Raw genomic sequence first — 16414 nt, forward strand, 5'->3', positions numbered from 1 at the left:
ACTCCTCATAACACAAAAAGATAACATGATTCAAGCGGCTAATACTAGCTAGCGCACGTTAGCTCCCGGCGCTAAATGTATTTTCTAAGATTAGAAATCCGACTTACCTTATCAGTGTCAGCCATCTTCTCTTCTCCTTTTCGTCCAGAGGAAAGTGGTTGAAAGATATCGTTTTATTTACATCATTTCTATTGTTGCAACACAGGACACAACACAGCACCATTATATCGTTGGTTTGGTAGGACACGGAAGTGACGTTTTTGGACACGATGACGTAGTTACTAGCCATCCCCATAAGAAGCTTCACGTTTCTTTGTTTTCTTCTCTTTCGCCTTTTTCGACTCTTACGATCTTAAACTACGCTAAGCGAATCTTCCTTTTTTTCTTTAGGCGCGCCCTGTTTGTTCTTTTTCCACGTTTCAAACTTCGCGGTTATAGAGGCTGGCTCTCTGTTAACCACAACTTCTTATTCAATTTTTCTTTTTGCTCAGAATAGATATTTTTGCTCATCTCCAACAACTAGATCTACAATTTTGTTTTATCTGCGATTTATTTTTGATAGGAACCAATTCGATTCTGTTCCGTCGCTTTTATCATTCCCCGCTGAAGAGTTCCAGTCTGTGCGGCCTTACCTACACCTGACCGGCCGAAATAGAACGTGAGCCTCAGCCGTCGAAATTATTATTTTTGACCAGTCGACCCAGAAGAACGCAGGCTGTTCCAGCCCTCGCCACCGTCAGCTGACTACCAGACGAACCGGGTCAAGCCAGACCCCCCTGGGACACTCGGGATTCGAAGTAGACAGGACGACGAAGCGTTGCCATAGCAGCCAAACAGCGCAGCTCCCGAGCCGACTCTCGGAACAACGAGTGCCGTTGCCACAGCAACCCGTCCCAGTCTCTGAGCTTCGTGTGATCCCTCTTCTTCAACGCAAAGTAAGACCAGCTGACGTGTGATCTAAGCTAATGGTTGATGTCAAAAATAATAGCTTGATTTCATATTAATCACTCCGTTTAATCACTTACCGTCGTCCTCGATATTTGTTTTTCACGGTCTGATTACTCAGTGCCATAATCTCAGATTAGAAATACAAACGTAAATAACCTACACACACACACACACACACACACACACGCACCTACACACACCCACAGCATTTATTCATTCCATATTTGTCACTGTATTAATCCCTGTGTTTATCATTATATTGGTTAATAAATATCTTTCATTTAGACCAAAATTACAGTCTCTTTTGCGTTTATGTGTGTTGACTGGGGTCAATGTTTTTCGAGGATTCTCGACATTCAGATATTAGACTGACTAACTGATCAAATTTTAATCAATTAATAATATTGTTATTAAGATTGATTAATATTTGTCCTGACGAGACGTCAGGTGGTGCCCCGATTAATAAACTGTCAACGAGTTCAGACTTATTAAATTAACGTTTAATAAGGCAATATTGCTACAGTATTGTTACCAAAAAGCAGACGGTCCAGTCTGTGAGACAGGAGAGTATTGTGACAGACAGAGTCGAAATGATGATATTATGTCTAAAAACAGAGCGGAGACTTTCTCTTCGGCGGAGCAGAAACTTCTCACGGAGTTGAACGAGGACGACAGGGAGATTATCACAAGAAAAGGCAACATGGTTGCGATAAATAAAGCTCGAGACGCTGCCTGGCAAAGCATTGCCGACAGTTTAAATGCGTGTTTATTTTCTTTTTAATGAAGCACTTAGTCTGAGCGTACACACACACACGTCTGAAAATTTAATTTTCAGAGGTCAAGTTTTTGACACTGATTAGGGATAAGCCACAACTGCAGTGGTTGATGACTTTTTTTTTCCTCACCCTGAAGTTTGTCAGACTACTGTGGCCCAGAGGAGATCAATCTTGATGAAATAAAGCTTTTCAAAACCCACTGAAGACATTTTTTATGAGTGTATAAACACACACACACACACACACACACACACACACACACACACACACACACACATATATATATATATATATATATATATATATATTCTGTGTAATGTGATGGTGGTTTTCACTTTTTACTCTGGTAGGCCTAATTCATGTTCTTGATTTGACAAATATATATCCACCATAGATGAATAAAGCAGCAGGTAACACCTAAAACCAAAGTAGGAATACTTTGGAAAAAAGGGGCAACTTCATGTGGAGATGTTTCATCAAACACTCAAACTTTGAATAAAACAGCAGAAAAAAACATGTAGACCTATAGAGGAGATGTCATTTTTATTAGAGATGATAGTGCTACTGTGCCCTACATTTAAATAAGGGAGAAGACACAAATGAGCTTGTACACAAAATAGTTATCTCATCATTTGGTATCACCTTTGGATTATCATCATGATCAGATTGGACCGCTGGTAAAAGGAAGGTATTCTTTATGGAAAACTGTTGTGTCCTGCTTATTTTAAGACAATCTGTGCCTATTCCTGTTACGTGTTGACTGCACTTTGAGGGTGACAGAAGAAAGAAAATCAGATATTTCCAAGTATTTACCGCTGGTGGATTCGAACCCATGGCACAATGAAAAGTAAAACCACATTTGATCTACTTAACTACACTTTAACCACTGAACCACAGTTGTGCACTGTGACAAAGTCTGTAGTGTAATATGATATAGTTTGATTCACGGTTATTCCGGCGTTATTTAAAAAAAGGTCTCAATGTATGTCACCGAACAAGAACATTATTGATTCCAGATCAAGATGAATTTAATGTGTAACATGCGGTTCACAGGCATCTTTCTGAAGCTCGTCAGAACCTTCTCTGACATGGGATAAAGTAAGCTTGACTGTTAGCCTGCCCCGGACCAGGCTTGTCGCTCTGGCTGAGTTACCATGGTTACCAAGCCAGGCTGGCCCTAAGCCTTGTTGGTAGAACAAAACTCTCACTAAAGTTAGCAAAGCTGACCGAAATAAGCCAGGCTTAGACCTAAGCCAGCTTCGTGGAATACCCCCCTGCTTACTAAATCAGTGGACTGTACCAACATGTGCTTCAAAGCACATCATCTGCCTTCAAATATGAAGGCAGATGATGTTTTAGGTGTTCTGTATGGAACGAATTGCATGAACAGCATATTTGACCAAATTGTGCATTTCAGCTCAGAAACAGCATTTGAAGCGCAGAAGAATCATGAATGTTGAATTAACGTGAAGTTCATGTTTCCAGTCAGCATGTACACATGATAGGAACCACCCAGGAAGGATCTTGTATGAGGAAGACATCATGTCTGCTATGAGGATCCACAAGCTTAAAAAAAACATAACAGGTGCAACTTGCCATTACAACCACAAAAGGGCATTTTCATTTCTTAAAGACAAATGTTATGTCATAGAAGGTCTTTTTCTTTCCAATACACATGCAAAAAATCACCACACTGTATGGGAAAACTAGAGCGTTCTCATAGAACGTTCTTGTTCTGTCCGTTAATTGTGCTAATTGTGAAACTGAACCATCAAATGCTTGCCATCTCCATTTGGAAAATTATCCACCAGTTAATGACTAACTGACTATTCGTTGCCCCTTGAAACCATGATAAAGCTTCACACTGAGGGTTCATTTGGGTTATTATGAAAAGTACATGACAGTCTTATTCTGTAGCTTCTATTAAATGTCACAGTAATGTAGATTTGTGCTTTTCAAAGATGGAACCTGAACAGACAATGCTTTAACATCATCATAAACAACTGCAGTGAAATTTTAATTACTCATTCAAAATGACAAATACAATACTCAGTGGAGTAAAGAGACACAGTAAAAAACATTCACTAGTTTGGTGATTTAAAATATTTGTGTATTTTATACAAATAAACAACATTAGAATAATTACATTGCATTTGTAATTATAAAATAATCACATCTTAGTTGACAAAAGGGCACTGAGACACATTAAAGGTCCAATGGTGCAGCAGTGGACGACTGTCTGCTGGCCAAGATTCAGTGAACCTTCAGAGTTCTGAGACTGCATGTAAAAGCGAGGATGAAGAAAAAAACTTAATGAGACACAGTTGTAGGATTTTCCAGGACTCTCTGTGGCATTTTTTGACTCAATGCCTACATGTACAGGACACAGTTATCCTCGTAAAAACATATGAAGAGCAAAAAATGTCAGTAAATGTTACACATACAGTCAGGTCCATAAATATTTGGACAGTTTTCAGCATGGATCTGCACACCACCACCATGGATTTGAAATGAAGCAACACATTTTATATGTGCCCTCCACCTTTTTAAGGGACTAAAAGTAATTGAACAATTGGCTGTTCAGTTGTTTCATGCTCAGGTGTGTTATTCCCTCATTAATTCAGGTCTAGCATTTATTTCAAGTGTGGTATTTGCATTTGGAATCTGGTGAGGTCAACTCTCAACAAGAAGTACAAATAGCTGTCACTATCAGTAAGACAAGCCATCATTTGGCTGAAAAATCAAAAGTCTAAAAAAATCAGAGCCCCTGAAGTTTCTGCTCAAGACACTGAAGATTGTTTTATTGTAAGTGTGTAGAGATCAGAGTCTACTTTCATAATTTTCCTCAAAGCTGCTTCCAGTCCAAGTCAAAACATGAATTACTTGTAGGAGCCAAATTGAGCCTTTAATTGATTTTCATACATTCTGTGGTTTTTTTTTTTTTTTAGTATGCAGATGTGAGTGTGTTTGCCCATGGGAGAATGAATGGTCATACGTGTGTCTACCTCCACCTAGAGGTGACCAGAGAGTCTAACCCCACACAGACACATTTGCATTTCCTATAAAATATAACATTTGCTCACCAGTTCTGATGTGGGAGCATTTTTTTTCTGAGCTTTTGAGCATGTTTAGGCCCTCAAAAATGTGGTTGTTTTGGACAAACAATAATAGTACTTCCTTGCATTACAATACACTGTGCACCAAAGGTTCTATCTCCACACTGGACAACATGGTGGATTGTTTGTTTGATGTAGTAGTCAAGCAGCAGACTAAAATGGTGCACTGAAATTGCTACTCCATTACTGTTGTTCCTAAAGCAGCAGCAGCTAAATCCAGGTGATGGACAAATGTTCATCATGTTCGAGAAGGTGGAGGATAAGGACAGGAGCCGCTATATACGGAGAACTGCTGATGGCGCTTTCTCTGTGGACAGCTGATACTGCTGCTGTTTGATTATCTCCAGGGAGTCTCTGAGAACCTGCAGACCAAAACACACAAACATAAAGACTTTGTTACGGACTACGAAGTGCACCTGAATGCCACTTTGTAGCAGCTTAACCAAACTTGTTATTTTACCTTCCTGGTGTCCTGAGGCAGAATGACTCCATCGTCCCACAGCCTGCCAGAGGAGAAGAAGGCTGAACTCTCCTCCTTTAGCCTCCTGTTCAGTTTCTCCTCCTGCTTCTTCTGCTCTTCCTCTTGCTCACCGTCAAGTAGAAGAAGAGAGCCGGCGTGACCCGGAGCGGTCACTGACACTCTGGCGTTGGGCCACAGGAACAGAAAATTAGGCTCAAATGCCCGTCCACACTGAAGAAACAGGAAACAGGATTTAAAGGACTATAAACTGAACACTGCATGCAGATAATGTCTGATTATAATTAGCAATACTAAGAACTGCATTTATATGCGACATATTTCTAGCAGTTAGCTGTTGACATTGAACAGATGTGGCCATATGGGACAAAGGTTAACAGCAAACTGCAAACTCAGCCATGTTCTGGTAGAAAAAAAAAGGATTCAACCAGTTTCTATGAAAATTTAGATAAATTCTTTAGGAGCTGCATATGTGTTTAATTTTTTCTCTTGCTCACAAACATATTATACAGTTATTCCTTTTCAAATACTTCAATGCAGGTGGACAAATTCTGTTCTAGGAATCAAACTTACATGCTCACATTTTTGCAGCATGTGTGGCAGAAATATGAGGTTTATAATTTGTGATTACAAGGGCGATTATAAATGTGAAATCAAGAAGAACATTTTCACATCTGTAAATCAATTCCATCAGTAATATCTGTAAATAAATTCATGCAGTGCTGCACACCTGTACAGTATTTCATCTCAAATACATTTTTTTCTTCTTGGAATGAGGTGGAGCAGAAAAACAGAACTGTAGCCGATAGCAAAAAGAAATGATCTGACCTTAAACTACAAGGGAAGAAACAAAAGCGACAGTTTCTGATTTGTCACACTATCTATAGAACATCACATCCTGTATTTATTTGAACACACCTTGTGTCTGGCAATTAATTCCTCGCAATTTAACAGATAATCTCAATCATACAGCTAATAAAACTCATGCAAAGTTTACCAAAGGCTAGGACACATGTATTACGATCTGCAACACTCCTAAATAACAAGAGGGGAAATTACACACGTGGACAAAATTGTTGGTACCCCTCAGTTAAAGAAGGAAAAACCCACAATTCTCACTGAAATCACTTGAAACTCACAAAAGTAACAATAAATAAAAATTTATTGAAAATTAAATAATCAAAAACAGCCATTACTTTTGAATTGTTGATTAACATAATTATTTAAAAAAACAAACTAATGAAACAGGCCTGGACAAAAATGATGGTACCTCTATAAAAGATTGAAAACTATTTGACCAGAGTGACATGATTAACTCAGGTGTGTCATTTAATTGACATCACAGGTGTTTCCAAACTCATAATCAGTCAGTCTGCCTATTTAAAGGGAGACAAGTAGTCACCCTGCTGTTTGGTGAAAAGGTGTGTACCACACTGAACATGGACAACAGAAAGCGAAGGAGAGAATTGTCCCAGGACATCCGAAAAAAAATGATAGACAAACATCTTAAAGGTAAAGGCTATAAGACCATTTCTAAACAGCTTGAAGTTCCTGTGACAACAGTGGCTCATATTATTCAGAAGTTCAAGACCCACGGGACAGTAGCCAACCTCCCTGGACGTGGCCGCAAGAGGAAAATTGATGACAAATTGAAGAGACGGATCGTTGGAATTGTATCCAAAGAGCCCAGAGCAACCTCCAAAGAAATTAAAGGTGAACTCCAAGGCCAAGGTACATCAGTGTCAGATCGCACCATTCGTCGTTGTTTGAGCCAAAGTGGACTTCATGGGAGACGACCAAGGAGGACACCACTGCTGAAAAAAACTCATAAAAAAGCCAGACTGGAATTTGCAAAAATGCATGTTGACAAGCCACAAAGCTTCTGGGAGAATGTCCTTTGGACAGATGAGACCAAACTGGAGCTTTTTGGTAAGGCACATCAACTCTATGTTCATAGACTCAAAAACCAAGCATACGAAGAAAAGAACACTGTCCCTACGGTGAAACATGGAGGAGGCTCAGTAATGTTTTGGGGCTGCTTTGCTGCATCTGGCACAGGGTGTCTTGAAAGTGTGCAAGGTACGATGAAATCTGAAGACTATCAAGGCATTCTGGAGAGAAATGTGCTGCCTAGTGTCAGAAAGCTTGGTCTCAGTCGCAGGTCATGGGTCTTCCAACGGGACAACGATCCAAAACACACAGCCAAAAACACCCAAGAATGGCTGAGAGAAAAGCGTTGGACTATTCTAAAGTGGCCTTCTATGAGCCCAGATCTGAATCCCATTGAACATATGTGGAAGGAGCTGAAACATGCCATTTGGAGAAGACACCCATCAAACCTGAGACAACTGGAGCTGTTTGCTCATGAGGAGTGGGCCAAAATACCTGTTGACAGCTGCAGAACGCTCATTGACAAATACAGAAATCGTTTAATTGCAGTGATTGCCTCAAAAGGTTGTGCAACAAAATATTAAGTTATGGGTACCATCATTTTTGTCCAGCCCTATTTCATTAGTTTGTTTTTTGAAATAATTATGTTAATCAATTCAAAAGTGATGGCTGATTTAGATTATTTAATTTTCAATAAATTTTTATTTATTGTTACTTTTGTGAGTTTCAAGTGATTTCAGTGAGAATTGTGGGTTTTTCCTTCTTTAACTGAGGGGTACCAACAATTTTGTCCATGTGTGTATTTCCATCAAGTCTACACTTTGATGACACTATTTCCTCGTCAGACTAAGGTTTTATGAATAATCTGAGTAGAGTTCAATGTGAGTTTCTAAAATGAGGCTGTTGCAGTGACTGATGCATTTACTTTTACCCTTTAAGCTTCAGTCAATTCCAGCCGTTTTCAGTACAAAAAATCGATAATATTCTATTTTTAAATAAAAAAAATTACGAAAAATACGGGGAATATTGGACAGGCATCACGAGGTGCATTTCCTTGAAAATGACCGATTCGGGGATTTTATACGACTTCAGGACATGTTTTGGACAAAACAGTTTACTGGCTTGTGTCGTCTGGATGTAAAAGGTTGGATTATGGCCGTTTTTTGTGGAATCTTTTTTTTTGTGTGTAATAATGAACCCGGAAATGTGAGTCGCGCTGTGTGCGTTGAAGCCGTGTATAGAGAACGGATGGATGAATATTCGTTTTTGTCGGACAAATGTGTTTTTCTCACCCGCTGTGGTAATCGCATCTGAAAGTGGTTTATACCGGCGGATTCATGAGAATCTAAGCTTTCCATCGGCGTATAGTGTTTGTATAATCGTGTTTACAGTTGTCGGACATTCTTGAAATTCCTATGCAAAACGACGCACTGAAGCGTAAAGGGTTAAAGGTGTAATAAATTTCATGTTGAATGCAGCCACTCCATGACTGCATTCTACATGGTTTCACCTTTAACGTCCAAAAGGCGAAAAAACAAAAAAACAAAAAACTGAGTTGCTCACCAGAGCATAGCTGTCGGCACCGTGGCAACCACCAATCACTACAGTGATTTTGGGGACAGAGGCACATGCCACTGCAGACATCATTGAACCCTGAGCCTTCAGACGGTTAGTGTTTATCTCTGCCTGAAAGAGACACACACACACACACACACACACTGAATGGGGATTTGAAACAGAAAAACAGGTTTTAAGGCTTTAAAATCGTCGTCTAATCTTATCTAAAATCATTTACATAATCCATAATTCTGAAGTTATGTCTTCTGTCAGGTTCCAAAATGTCTTTTGTGAAGACAAAAATAAGTCATCGGGACTATTTTCTCAAGTTTTTCCTCATTACGCAGCTTCACATTTGCATTTAGACAGACCAGAACAGCCCGCATGTGTTTCACTTGGAGGGAATACCTGTTTTGTGTTCAGTGTTCGTGCTGCTGAAGGTGCTGTGTTCTGGAGGAAGAGCAGTGGGATGTCTCTCTGGTCACACAGCTGGACAAAATGGCTTCCTTTCAGTGCGGCCTCATATGACAGCTCTCCATTGTTGGCTACTATCCCCACCAGGTGGCTAACACAGTACATTGACACAGACAAAAAAATAGCATATGCTGTTTCAGAAATGACACTTATTGTACACTAACACAGGAAATACAAAAGAAACACCTAATTATCAAACAGAAATATTGAGAAGAAGGTGGCAATGCAGACTGTAGGCTAATGAACAGAAAAAGAAACAAACAAGCAGACAATGTTGTCTGAATAAACTGACTGGTTCATTACACTGCAATACAAATACATCAGATGTCAACACTCACTAAAAGTGAACAGATAATTATAGGCCTGGTGTTTAGAGCAGTGATTCCTAACCAGGGGTGTACAGTAAGCATCCAGATGGAAGCTCTGCAGTAGGCAACGGCTTGTGGAAAGATTAACTTTACTCAAGTGAAAAACAGGTTTAAGTAGAAATGTTAGCAGGTAACTGAAGCAATAGATGAATATGAAATAAAAAAACCATAACAGCTGTCAGAGATATACAGATACATGATACTGTACTATACTACAGTACATATGTACAATACCCCTGTACTATATATGTACAATGCTCCTGTACTATAATACACATGTAAAATATTCCTGTACTATACTATATATGTACAATGCAACACAGATGTCTGCCCATGTTCCACCAGGACAGTTATTTCTGTTGCACAGCGCACCAGCTTCCATTGTAGATGTTTTAACGTGCATGAATCTAATTAATCGCCAGAATAATCGATAGAATACTCGATTACTAAAATAATCGATCGCTGCAACCCTATATATATATATATATATATATATATATATATATATATGTGTGTGTATGTATTTTTTACCCATGGATCTTGGCAAAGCCTGTGACGAGTGTTGTTCCATAACGAGCTTTGAACTCCTGGAATCGGCTCCCGTCTGTCAGTCGACTGACTACCTGGACAGGCAGAGATAAACAATGAACTGCATGTTCTTAAGGCTGAATCAAAATTCAGTGAGACATCAGCGACAATAAGAAACTCCTTCATCTACAGAGTGAATGGCTTTGTGTGATTGTGTGTTTGCATTCTGTACCAGTTTAACATCTATAGTGTAGTTATAATCCTTTGGAGCAAGCCCCAAAAGCTCCTCTGAACTATACAGCGGTTCCTCCTCTGCTTTCCTCTTCGTCTCCTCCTCCTCGGGCAGCTGGAAGTTGAGGGTGGAGATGATGTTTCTAGTGGAAGCGAACGCCTCCTTCTCCTCCCAGGCAAAATGGTCCACACAACCGCTCACCCTGGAACAAGAAGAGGAACCGACATGTGACGATATGAACCCACATTTCTGTTTCTGTGTGGGGTTGGTTTGATTTATGGACCTACTCGGCATGAAGTGTGGCTCCTCCCAGGTCCTCTGGTGTCACCTCCTCTCCTGTAGCAGCTTTGACAAGTGGCGGTCCTCCCAAGAATATGGTTCCTATCCGGTGCACCATCACTGCCTCCTCCGCCATGGTTGGGACGTAAGCTCCACCCGCCGTGCACGACCCGCACACCACTGACACCTTTAAGACCATTAATTGTTTTCATACCAACACTTCCATGTTTGAACTGCAAGAGCTGTGGTGATATCAAATCCAAATGCAGATGTGTGGACATTTACATTTAAGACTGAAGGTAAGTTTTTGATCATGTGGACCATAAAGTTGTAGCATCAAAGACTTGATAGAGAAAGAACATAAGAAACCTGCACTTGTTTGTACTTACTTTATCAACAAATTTTGTTCATTTGGACTTTTTTTAATCAAGTAAAGGTAATCTTACCAGAGTATAAGTCATAAAGCACACAGCAGGTCTGCTACACTTGCAGTTTGCTCTTCAAAATCTAGGTTGTGTAAATCCCTATTAATTCTTTTACTTAAATATGTGCTAATTTACTTGTAAATGCTCATAAACAATCTTTGTACTTAGAACTTTGCAGTTTTTTCCCCCATCTATTAATTCCACAACAAACAAAATGCAAAACAAATTGAACATTAAAACAGGCTACTTAAAAGGAAATGTGCTTGAAAACGGGGCTTTCTAAACATGCAGCATTTAATATACGTTTATTCCACTGTGGACATATATTAATGGTTTTGATCGACGTTTTTTCTTAATGGAATCAGAAACATGTATTTAATATATATACAGCTATGTTAACACAATCGTGGCTTTCACATAGCTCTTTACCTGGGGGATCTTCATGGCTGACATGATGGCTTCATTATAGAATGTTCTTCCTCCTTGGTTCTTATCAGGAAAAATCTCCGACTAGACATTTCAACACACACACACACACACACACACACACACACACACACACACACACACACACACACACACACACACACACACACACAAAAAGAATTAAACTAAAACTGCAATCAGTATGACTTAGCTAGTATTCAGAAACACTTCTTAAATCTGAGGTGTGTTAGTGTTCGTTAACCTGCAGGGGCAGGAAAGCTCCTCCTGAGTCGACCAAGTAGACACAAGGCAAGCGGTTTTGGATTGCTATTTCCTGAGCTCGTAGCTGCTTTTTCACTGTGATTGGATATGCTGTGCCACCTTTCACCGTGGCATCATTGGCAATGAACACACACCAAAGGCCATTGATCCTCCCGATGCCTGGATGAACACACATATGCAGACACATGCAGTGCATCAGTCACATGACACCTGGAATGACACAAAGTGAGAAGTAAACTGAAAGTTGTCTGAAATAAACTCCATAATAAGGGTAAACAGTAAATCGGAGGCAGTTAGCTGGAGCAAAAGTGGTCAGATTATACAGTCTATCATTAGTACCAAAGACACAGCATTGCGGCTAGTGGTTTCTGACCAGTCAGGCAGCCGGCTGAAGGGATGTCCCCATATGGCAGACCCAAACCAGCAAAAGGCGAAAGCTCCAAGAAGTCTTCATCATCCAACAAGAGCCGGAGCCGATCCCTGACCAGCAACTTCCTGTTTCTCTGAGTGTGTCTGGCTATGGCGTTCTCCCCTCCACCTTTCCTCACCTTCTCACTGAACTCTGTGTACCTAACAGAGAGAGAAACATTCAGACACGAAGAGTGACACATTCTGTACTCTTCTGTTTAGTGTGGCTACATGTGCAGCATGATGAACCTGATAAGCAAAAACCATAAAGTGACTACCTGAGCCACGAAGTTTAAAGGTGCAAAACTGCAGAATACATAGTGAAAGGCACAGTACACAACAATAATGCACAAAAATGAAATGAAACTGGCAGAGCGTTCCAAAATTTCGGTGCTATGGCCTAGAAAACTCAATCACCTTGTGTCTTAAGGCGAGCTGACTGATATGGATGAAGCAGCTCAGCAACATTAGGAGGAACCTGACCGTGTAACACTCTGTAAATGACAATTAGAACTTTGAACTGGATGTGACAGTGATTTTAGTATTGGGATAATATGAGAGTGTCTATTTGATCTAGTTAGTAGTCTTGCATCAGCATTCTGGATTGCTTGCAGAAGATTTAAAGCAGAAATACTAAGTGAGGAGAAAATTGCATTACAGTAGTCAATGTGAGATGAGATAAAGGCCTGTATAATCAGCTGCAGCTCGACAGTTGAAACTACAAATCTCGGTTTACTAATATTTCTCAAATGGAAAAAACTAGATTGGTGAGGTGCTTCAAAGGGGTGTAAATGACAAGAATTTATCACATATTACCCCTAAATTACACAGGTTTGAACCAACAGCAGTGGAAAGAAGCCCAATACTTTGCATGATCACAGCAACAACCGTTTCTGCGACAACAGCGCAACTAAACAACTGAGTCACATGTACAAGGATGAAAAACACAAAGGAAAAGAAACACAAGGTTAGAAACAGCGCCGAGGGAGAATCACATGAAGGGGATTCACAGTGCGTGTGTGAAGAAGGTGAAGTTCAGTCATTATTTCAGAGATGTCCAGGAGCGGAAGAACCAGGTTCTAAATACTTGAATTGAATCTGTACGACCAATAAAAACAAGGAGATGTAGAGGATTTACGGGCTATTCAAATGTGTTCCTTGCCTGTGATGAACACAAGAATCAAAGATTGTTGTACATCGAATATGAAGAGTTTAACAAGCTCAACTTCAGAATGAATGTCTCTGCCATTAATTATCTGTCTTTATAATATTAAGAAGTCATCTAACATCAAAGAAGCGTCATCAGCTTCTTACTGATCAATTCACGTAGCCAAGAAAATCAAACTGTGTGATTGTGATTAAAGAGGAACAACATACACTGAGCTAAACAGAACCTACTTCTTAAGGCAGGCGCTGCTGTTTCGGAGGTTTGCTTCATAGACGTGTTGGTGGATGGGCTTGAGGGGCTGGTCCAAAACTGGGAAGGCACTGGGCAGAGCTCTCCTCTTTCTGACTGCAGAGCTCATAGAGCGGACTGAACAATGCCAGCGGTGCTCAGCAAACCTGTACCAGAAAATATATATATGAGAAATGCATGTTTATAGTTTTTTTACAAAACGACAACAAAACTAGACGTGAAAATCCGGTGAAAAACCTCAAAATCCTACCAAGTTTATAAGCTGTACTTAGTCAAAATGATATTTTCATTTATTTCAAGGTAAAAATGCCTTGTAAGAAGGTTTTGTTTTTCTTGTTTTGGGATGGGCGTATTTTTTTACAGTGTATCAGCATAATACAGTAGTATGTCCTGGTTCTAATTCATAATAAAGCAGGAAATGCTGTATTGTGATAGTTTTGTTTTTGTTACCGAATAGTAAAGTCGCAGAACTTAAAGATTCTGCGACATTGCATAAATCGTCCATCCATGTATATCCATATTACTGACCCCTGCTTAACAATACATTTATTTATCAGTACAATCCTGCAGGAATTAACTATTCTAAAGAAACTCTTTCAGGCTCCACCAGTTCTTAAGCCTGGCTGTTGACGGAGACTAAGAGAAGATTCTGACAAAGCATTAAAAGGGTTGAAGTTTAGTTTGTTGCTTCCAGCTGTTTGTAGAAGTCCTTCCTCTGAGTTTATTAAATACCTGCAGCATCAGACAGCAGCAGGATCCATGTGACCTTCTCCAAAGAGAAAAAACAACGATGCACATTTACACAAAAAAACAGTAACTTCATTATTACTTTAAAGTATAAATTATCCCACAGAAGAAAATAGGACCAGTCGAGTTCAGGATCTAATGTTAATTCCCACTGTGTAGTTTTCTTCACCTCAGAGAGGTGAACTGTCACAATTCAAAAGCTGCAGTTAGATCACGTGTTACATAGCAGACTTATTCAGACTGAGTCCTGTGCTCAATCCCAGCTGTCAGGATATTTATATCTTAGTCTTCATAAAGTAGTAGTTATATTAACATCACACATGGACAGATTTGTATGTGTTTAGGAAATCTAAAGTGAAAAGTGGTTAGTTTGTGAATAGTTGCTAATCAATGACAAAAGGTAAGAGAACAAAGAGCAAAAGGTGATTGAATCTAGGAGTCTGATAGACAACAAAAGGTAGGAGACAACGGGTCTGACACACAGCAGCAAATAACAAAAGGTATGAGGAATTATGAATAAAAATGGGTAATGGACCAATGAGTGACAGTAGAAGGCAGCAAAAGATGTGCTTTTCTTCATCAGCAGTTTGGCAATGTTGCTGTTAGTTTAGATTTGCTGTTTGGTTTATTAGTGCAGTATTGATTTATTGTCCAGTCTCATGTGAACAAATATTGTGCAACCGAGGAAGCTGGCAATGATGCATATCCCACATATTCTACAAGTTTTTAGTGTTACTACAAAGACAAAGAGCTGTGAGACGACGGTGAAGCTGGAGATGCTTCTAGGAAGTCAAAAATAAACCCAAAAAACTTCTAGTGTGATGGATAACTTTTCAAGAATAACGGCTCTTCCAGTGAATAAACTGCTGTGTGTTTGTGGTCAAAATTCCCCACTGTGGGGTTGTAATAGTTAGTAGTTTAGTACCAAGGAGCAAAATGTACCCAAATAAAATTAATGACATATGAGAATGCTCCAGCTTCTGCATAATAATATGTGGCTATTTAAATCATTGCATTTAATTTGAGATATCCTACTGTGACATTTCACCAATACAGAGCAGGTGAATGTATAGTAACAGTTAGAAAATTCTACTACATCTATATATTCCATAAACAGTTGATTTGTTACAGTTGAACAGCTACATGTGCAGAATACAATGTGCACAGATTTCCCTGGACTACTTTCTACTGAAACATAGGCCCAGGTTCTGGAACAAATAGCTACACATTGCTGACCTGGTGTGATTCTGTTTTATACACATCTCTGTTAGTGGGTTCACTTCTGACCACTGTACTTTAAAGAAACCTATCAGTATTTTGCAGGTCAGCCTGGATTTAATTATTTTTTTTTTATCCTTTTCATACCTGTAAAGCCACATTTCATACAGAAACTCAGCAAAACTTGCCTGCTGCCCCTGAACGCACCAGCTACACTGAAAACACTCCATGCCCATAAGTAACCCTATGGACTCTACGTTAGGCAATGAAAGGAAGCATTCAGCTCATACGTCTTCTGTTTAAGCAAACGAAAATAATCATGTTTAAGCATACACAGGGACATGTGTTAGTTGTAACATATGTATAGGCATGTTTGAAGCTCTTTAGCAAAAGTGTGTCAAAGGTCGAGTGCTGTGAAGTGCACTCCAAAAGGTGAATAAATGAGGGTAAATGACTAGTTTATGAATGAAGAGGGTATTTACCTTGTGATGCTGCGATGCATATCTGCCTGTCTGCTGTAATACGGCCAATTACAAACAGTAGCATTAATCCTGATACTCCCCCGCCGAGGAACACCAAAAGGCATACAATTCTTCTTCTTGCTGCTGGCGCCTACTGGGAGCTCGTCAGCTCTGGTGCACAACATCTCCCCCTGCAGGACTGGAGAGTGAAGTGCAGCAGGGCGCCGAGATCAAAATAAGACCGGGATTATTTTCTTCACAGTTGTTGAATGCAAGTAAACCTACTCAAGTTCCACACTTTGGTACAGCTTTGAGGTACTTGTACTTTGTTTTGTAAGTTTCATTAGGTGTTTTATATCCCGATTTCCTTGCAATTTAGAGGGA

At 39.7% G+C, this 16414-nt stretch overlaps 1 protein-coding gene across 1 annotated transcript; it reads right to left on the reverse strand.

Annotated features, from left to right (window-relative positions):
* Positions 1–3628: 3628 nt before the first annotated feature.
* si:ch211-198n5.11 (methylcrotonoyl-coenzyme A carboxylase 2) lies at positions 3629–16189 on the reverse strand. Its single transcript, XM_022197926.2, has 12 exons — positions 16052–16189; positions 13586–13750; positions 12153–12349; positions 11760–11938; positions 11501–11581; positions 10655–10833; positions 10368–10569; positions 10139–10230; positions 9174–9330; positions 8772–8894; positions 5301–5531; positions 3629–5202 (listed from the first exon to the last, which is right to left on the reverse strand). Exons 1-12 carry the CDS (start codon positions 16153–16155, stop codon positions 5116–5118), a joined length of 1797 nt encoding a protein of 598 aa, XP_022053618.2. The 5' UTR covers positions 16156–16189; the 3' UTR covers positions 3629–5115.
* Between the last annotated feature and the right edge of the window lie 225 nt (positions 16190–16414).

This window comes from Acanthochromis polyacanthus, chromosome 4, assembly GCF_021347895.1.
Source record: "Acanthochromis polyacanthus isolate Apoly-LR-REF ecotype Palm Island chromosome 4, KAUST_Apoly_ChrSc, whole genome shotgun sequence".
Lineage (NCBI taxonomy): Eukaryota > Metazoa > Chordata > Actinopteri > Pomacentridae > Acanthochromis > Acanthochromis polyacanthus.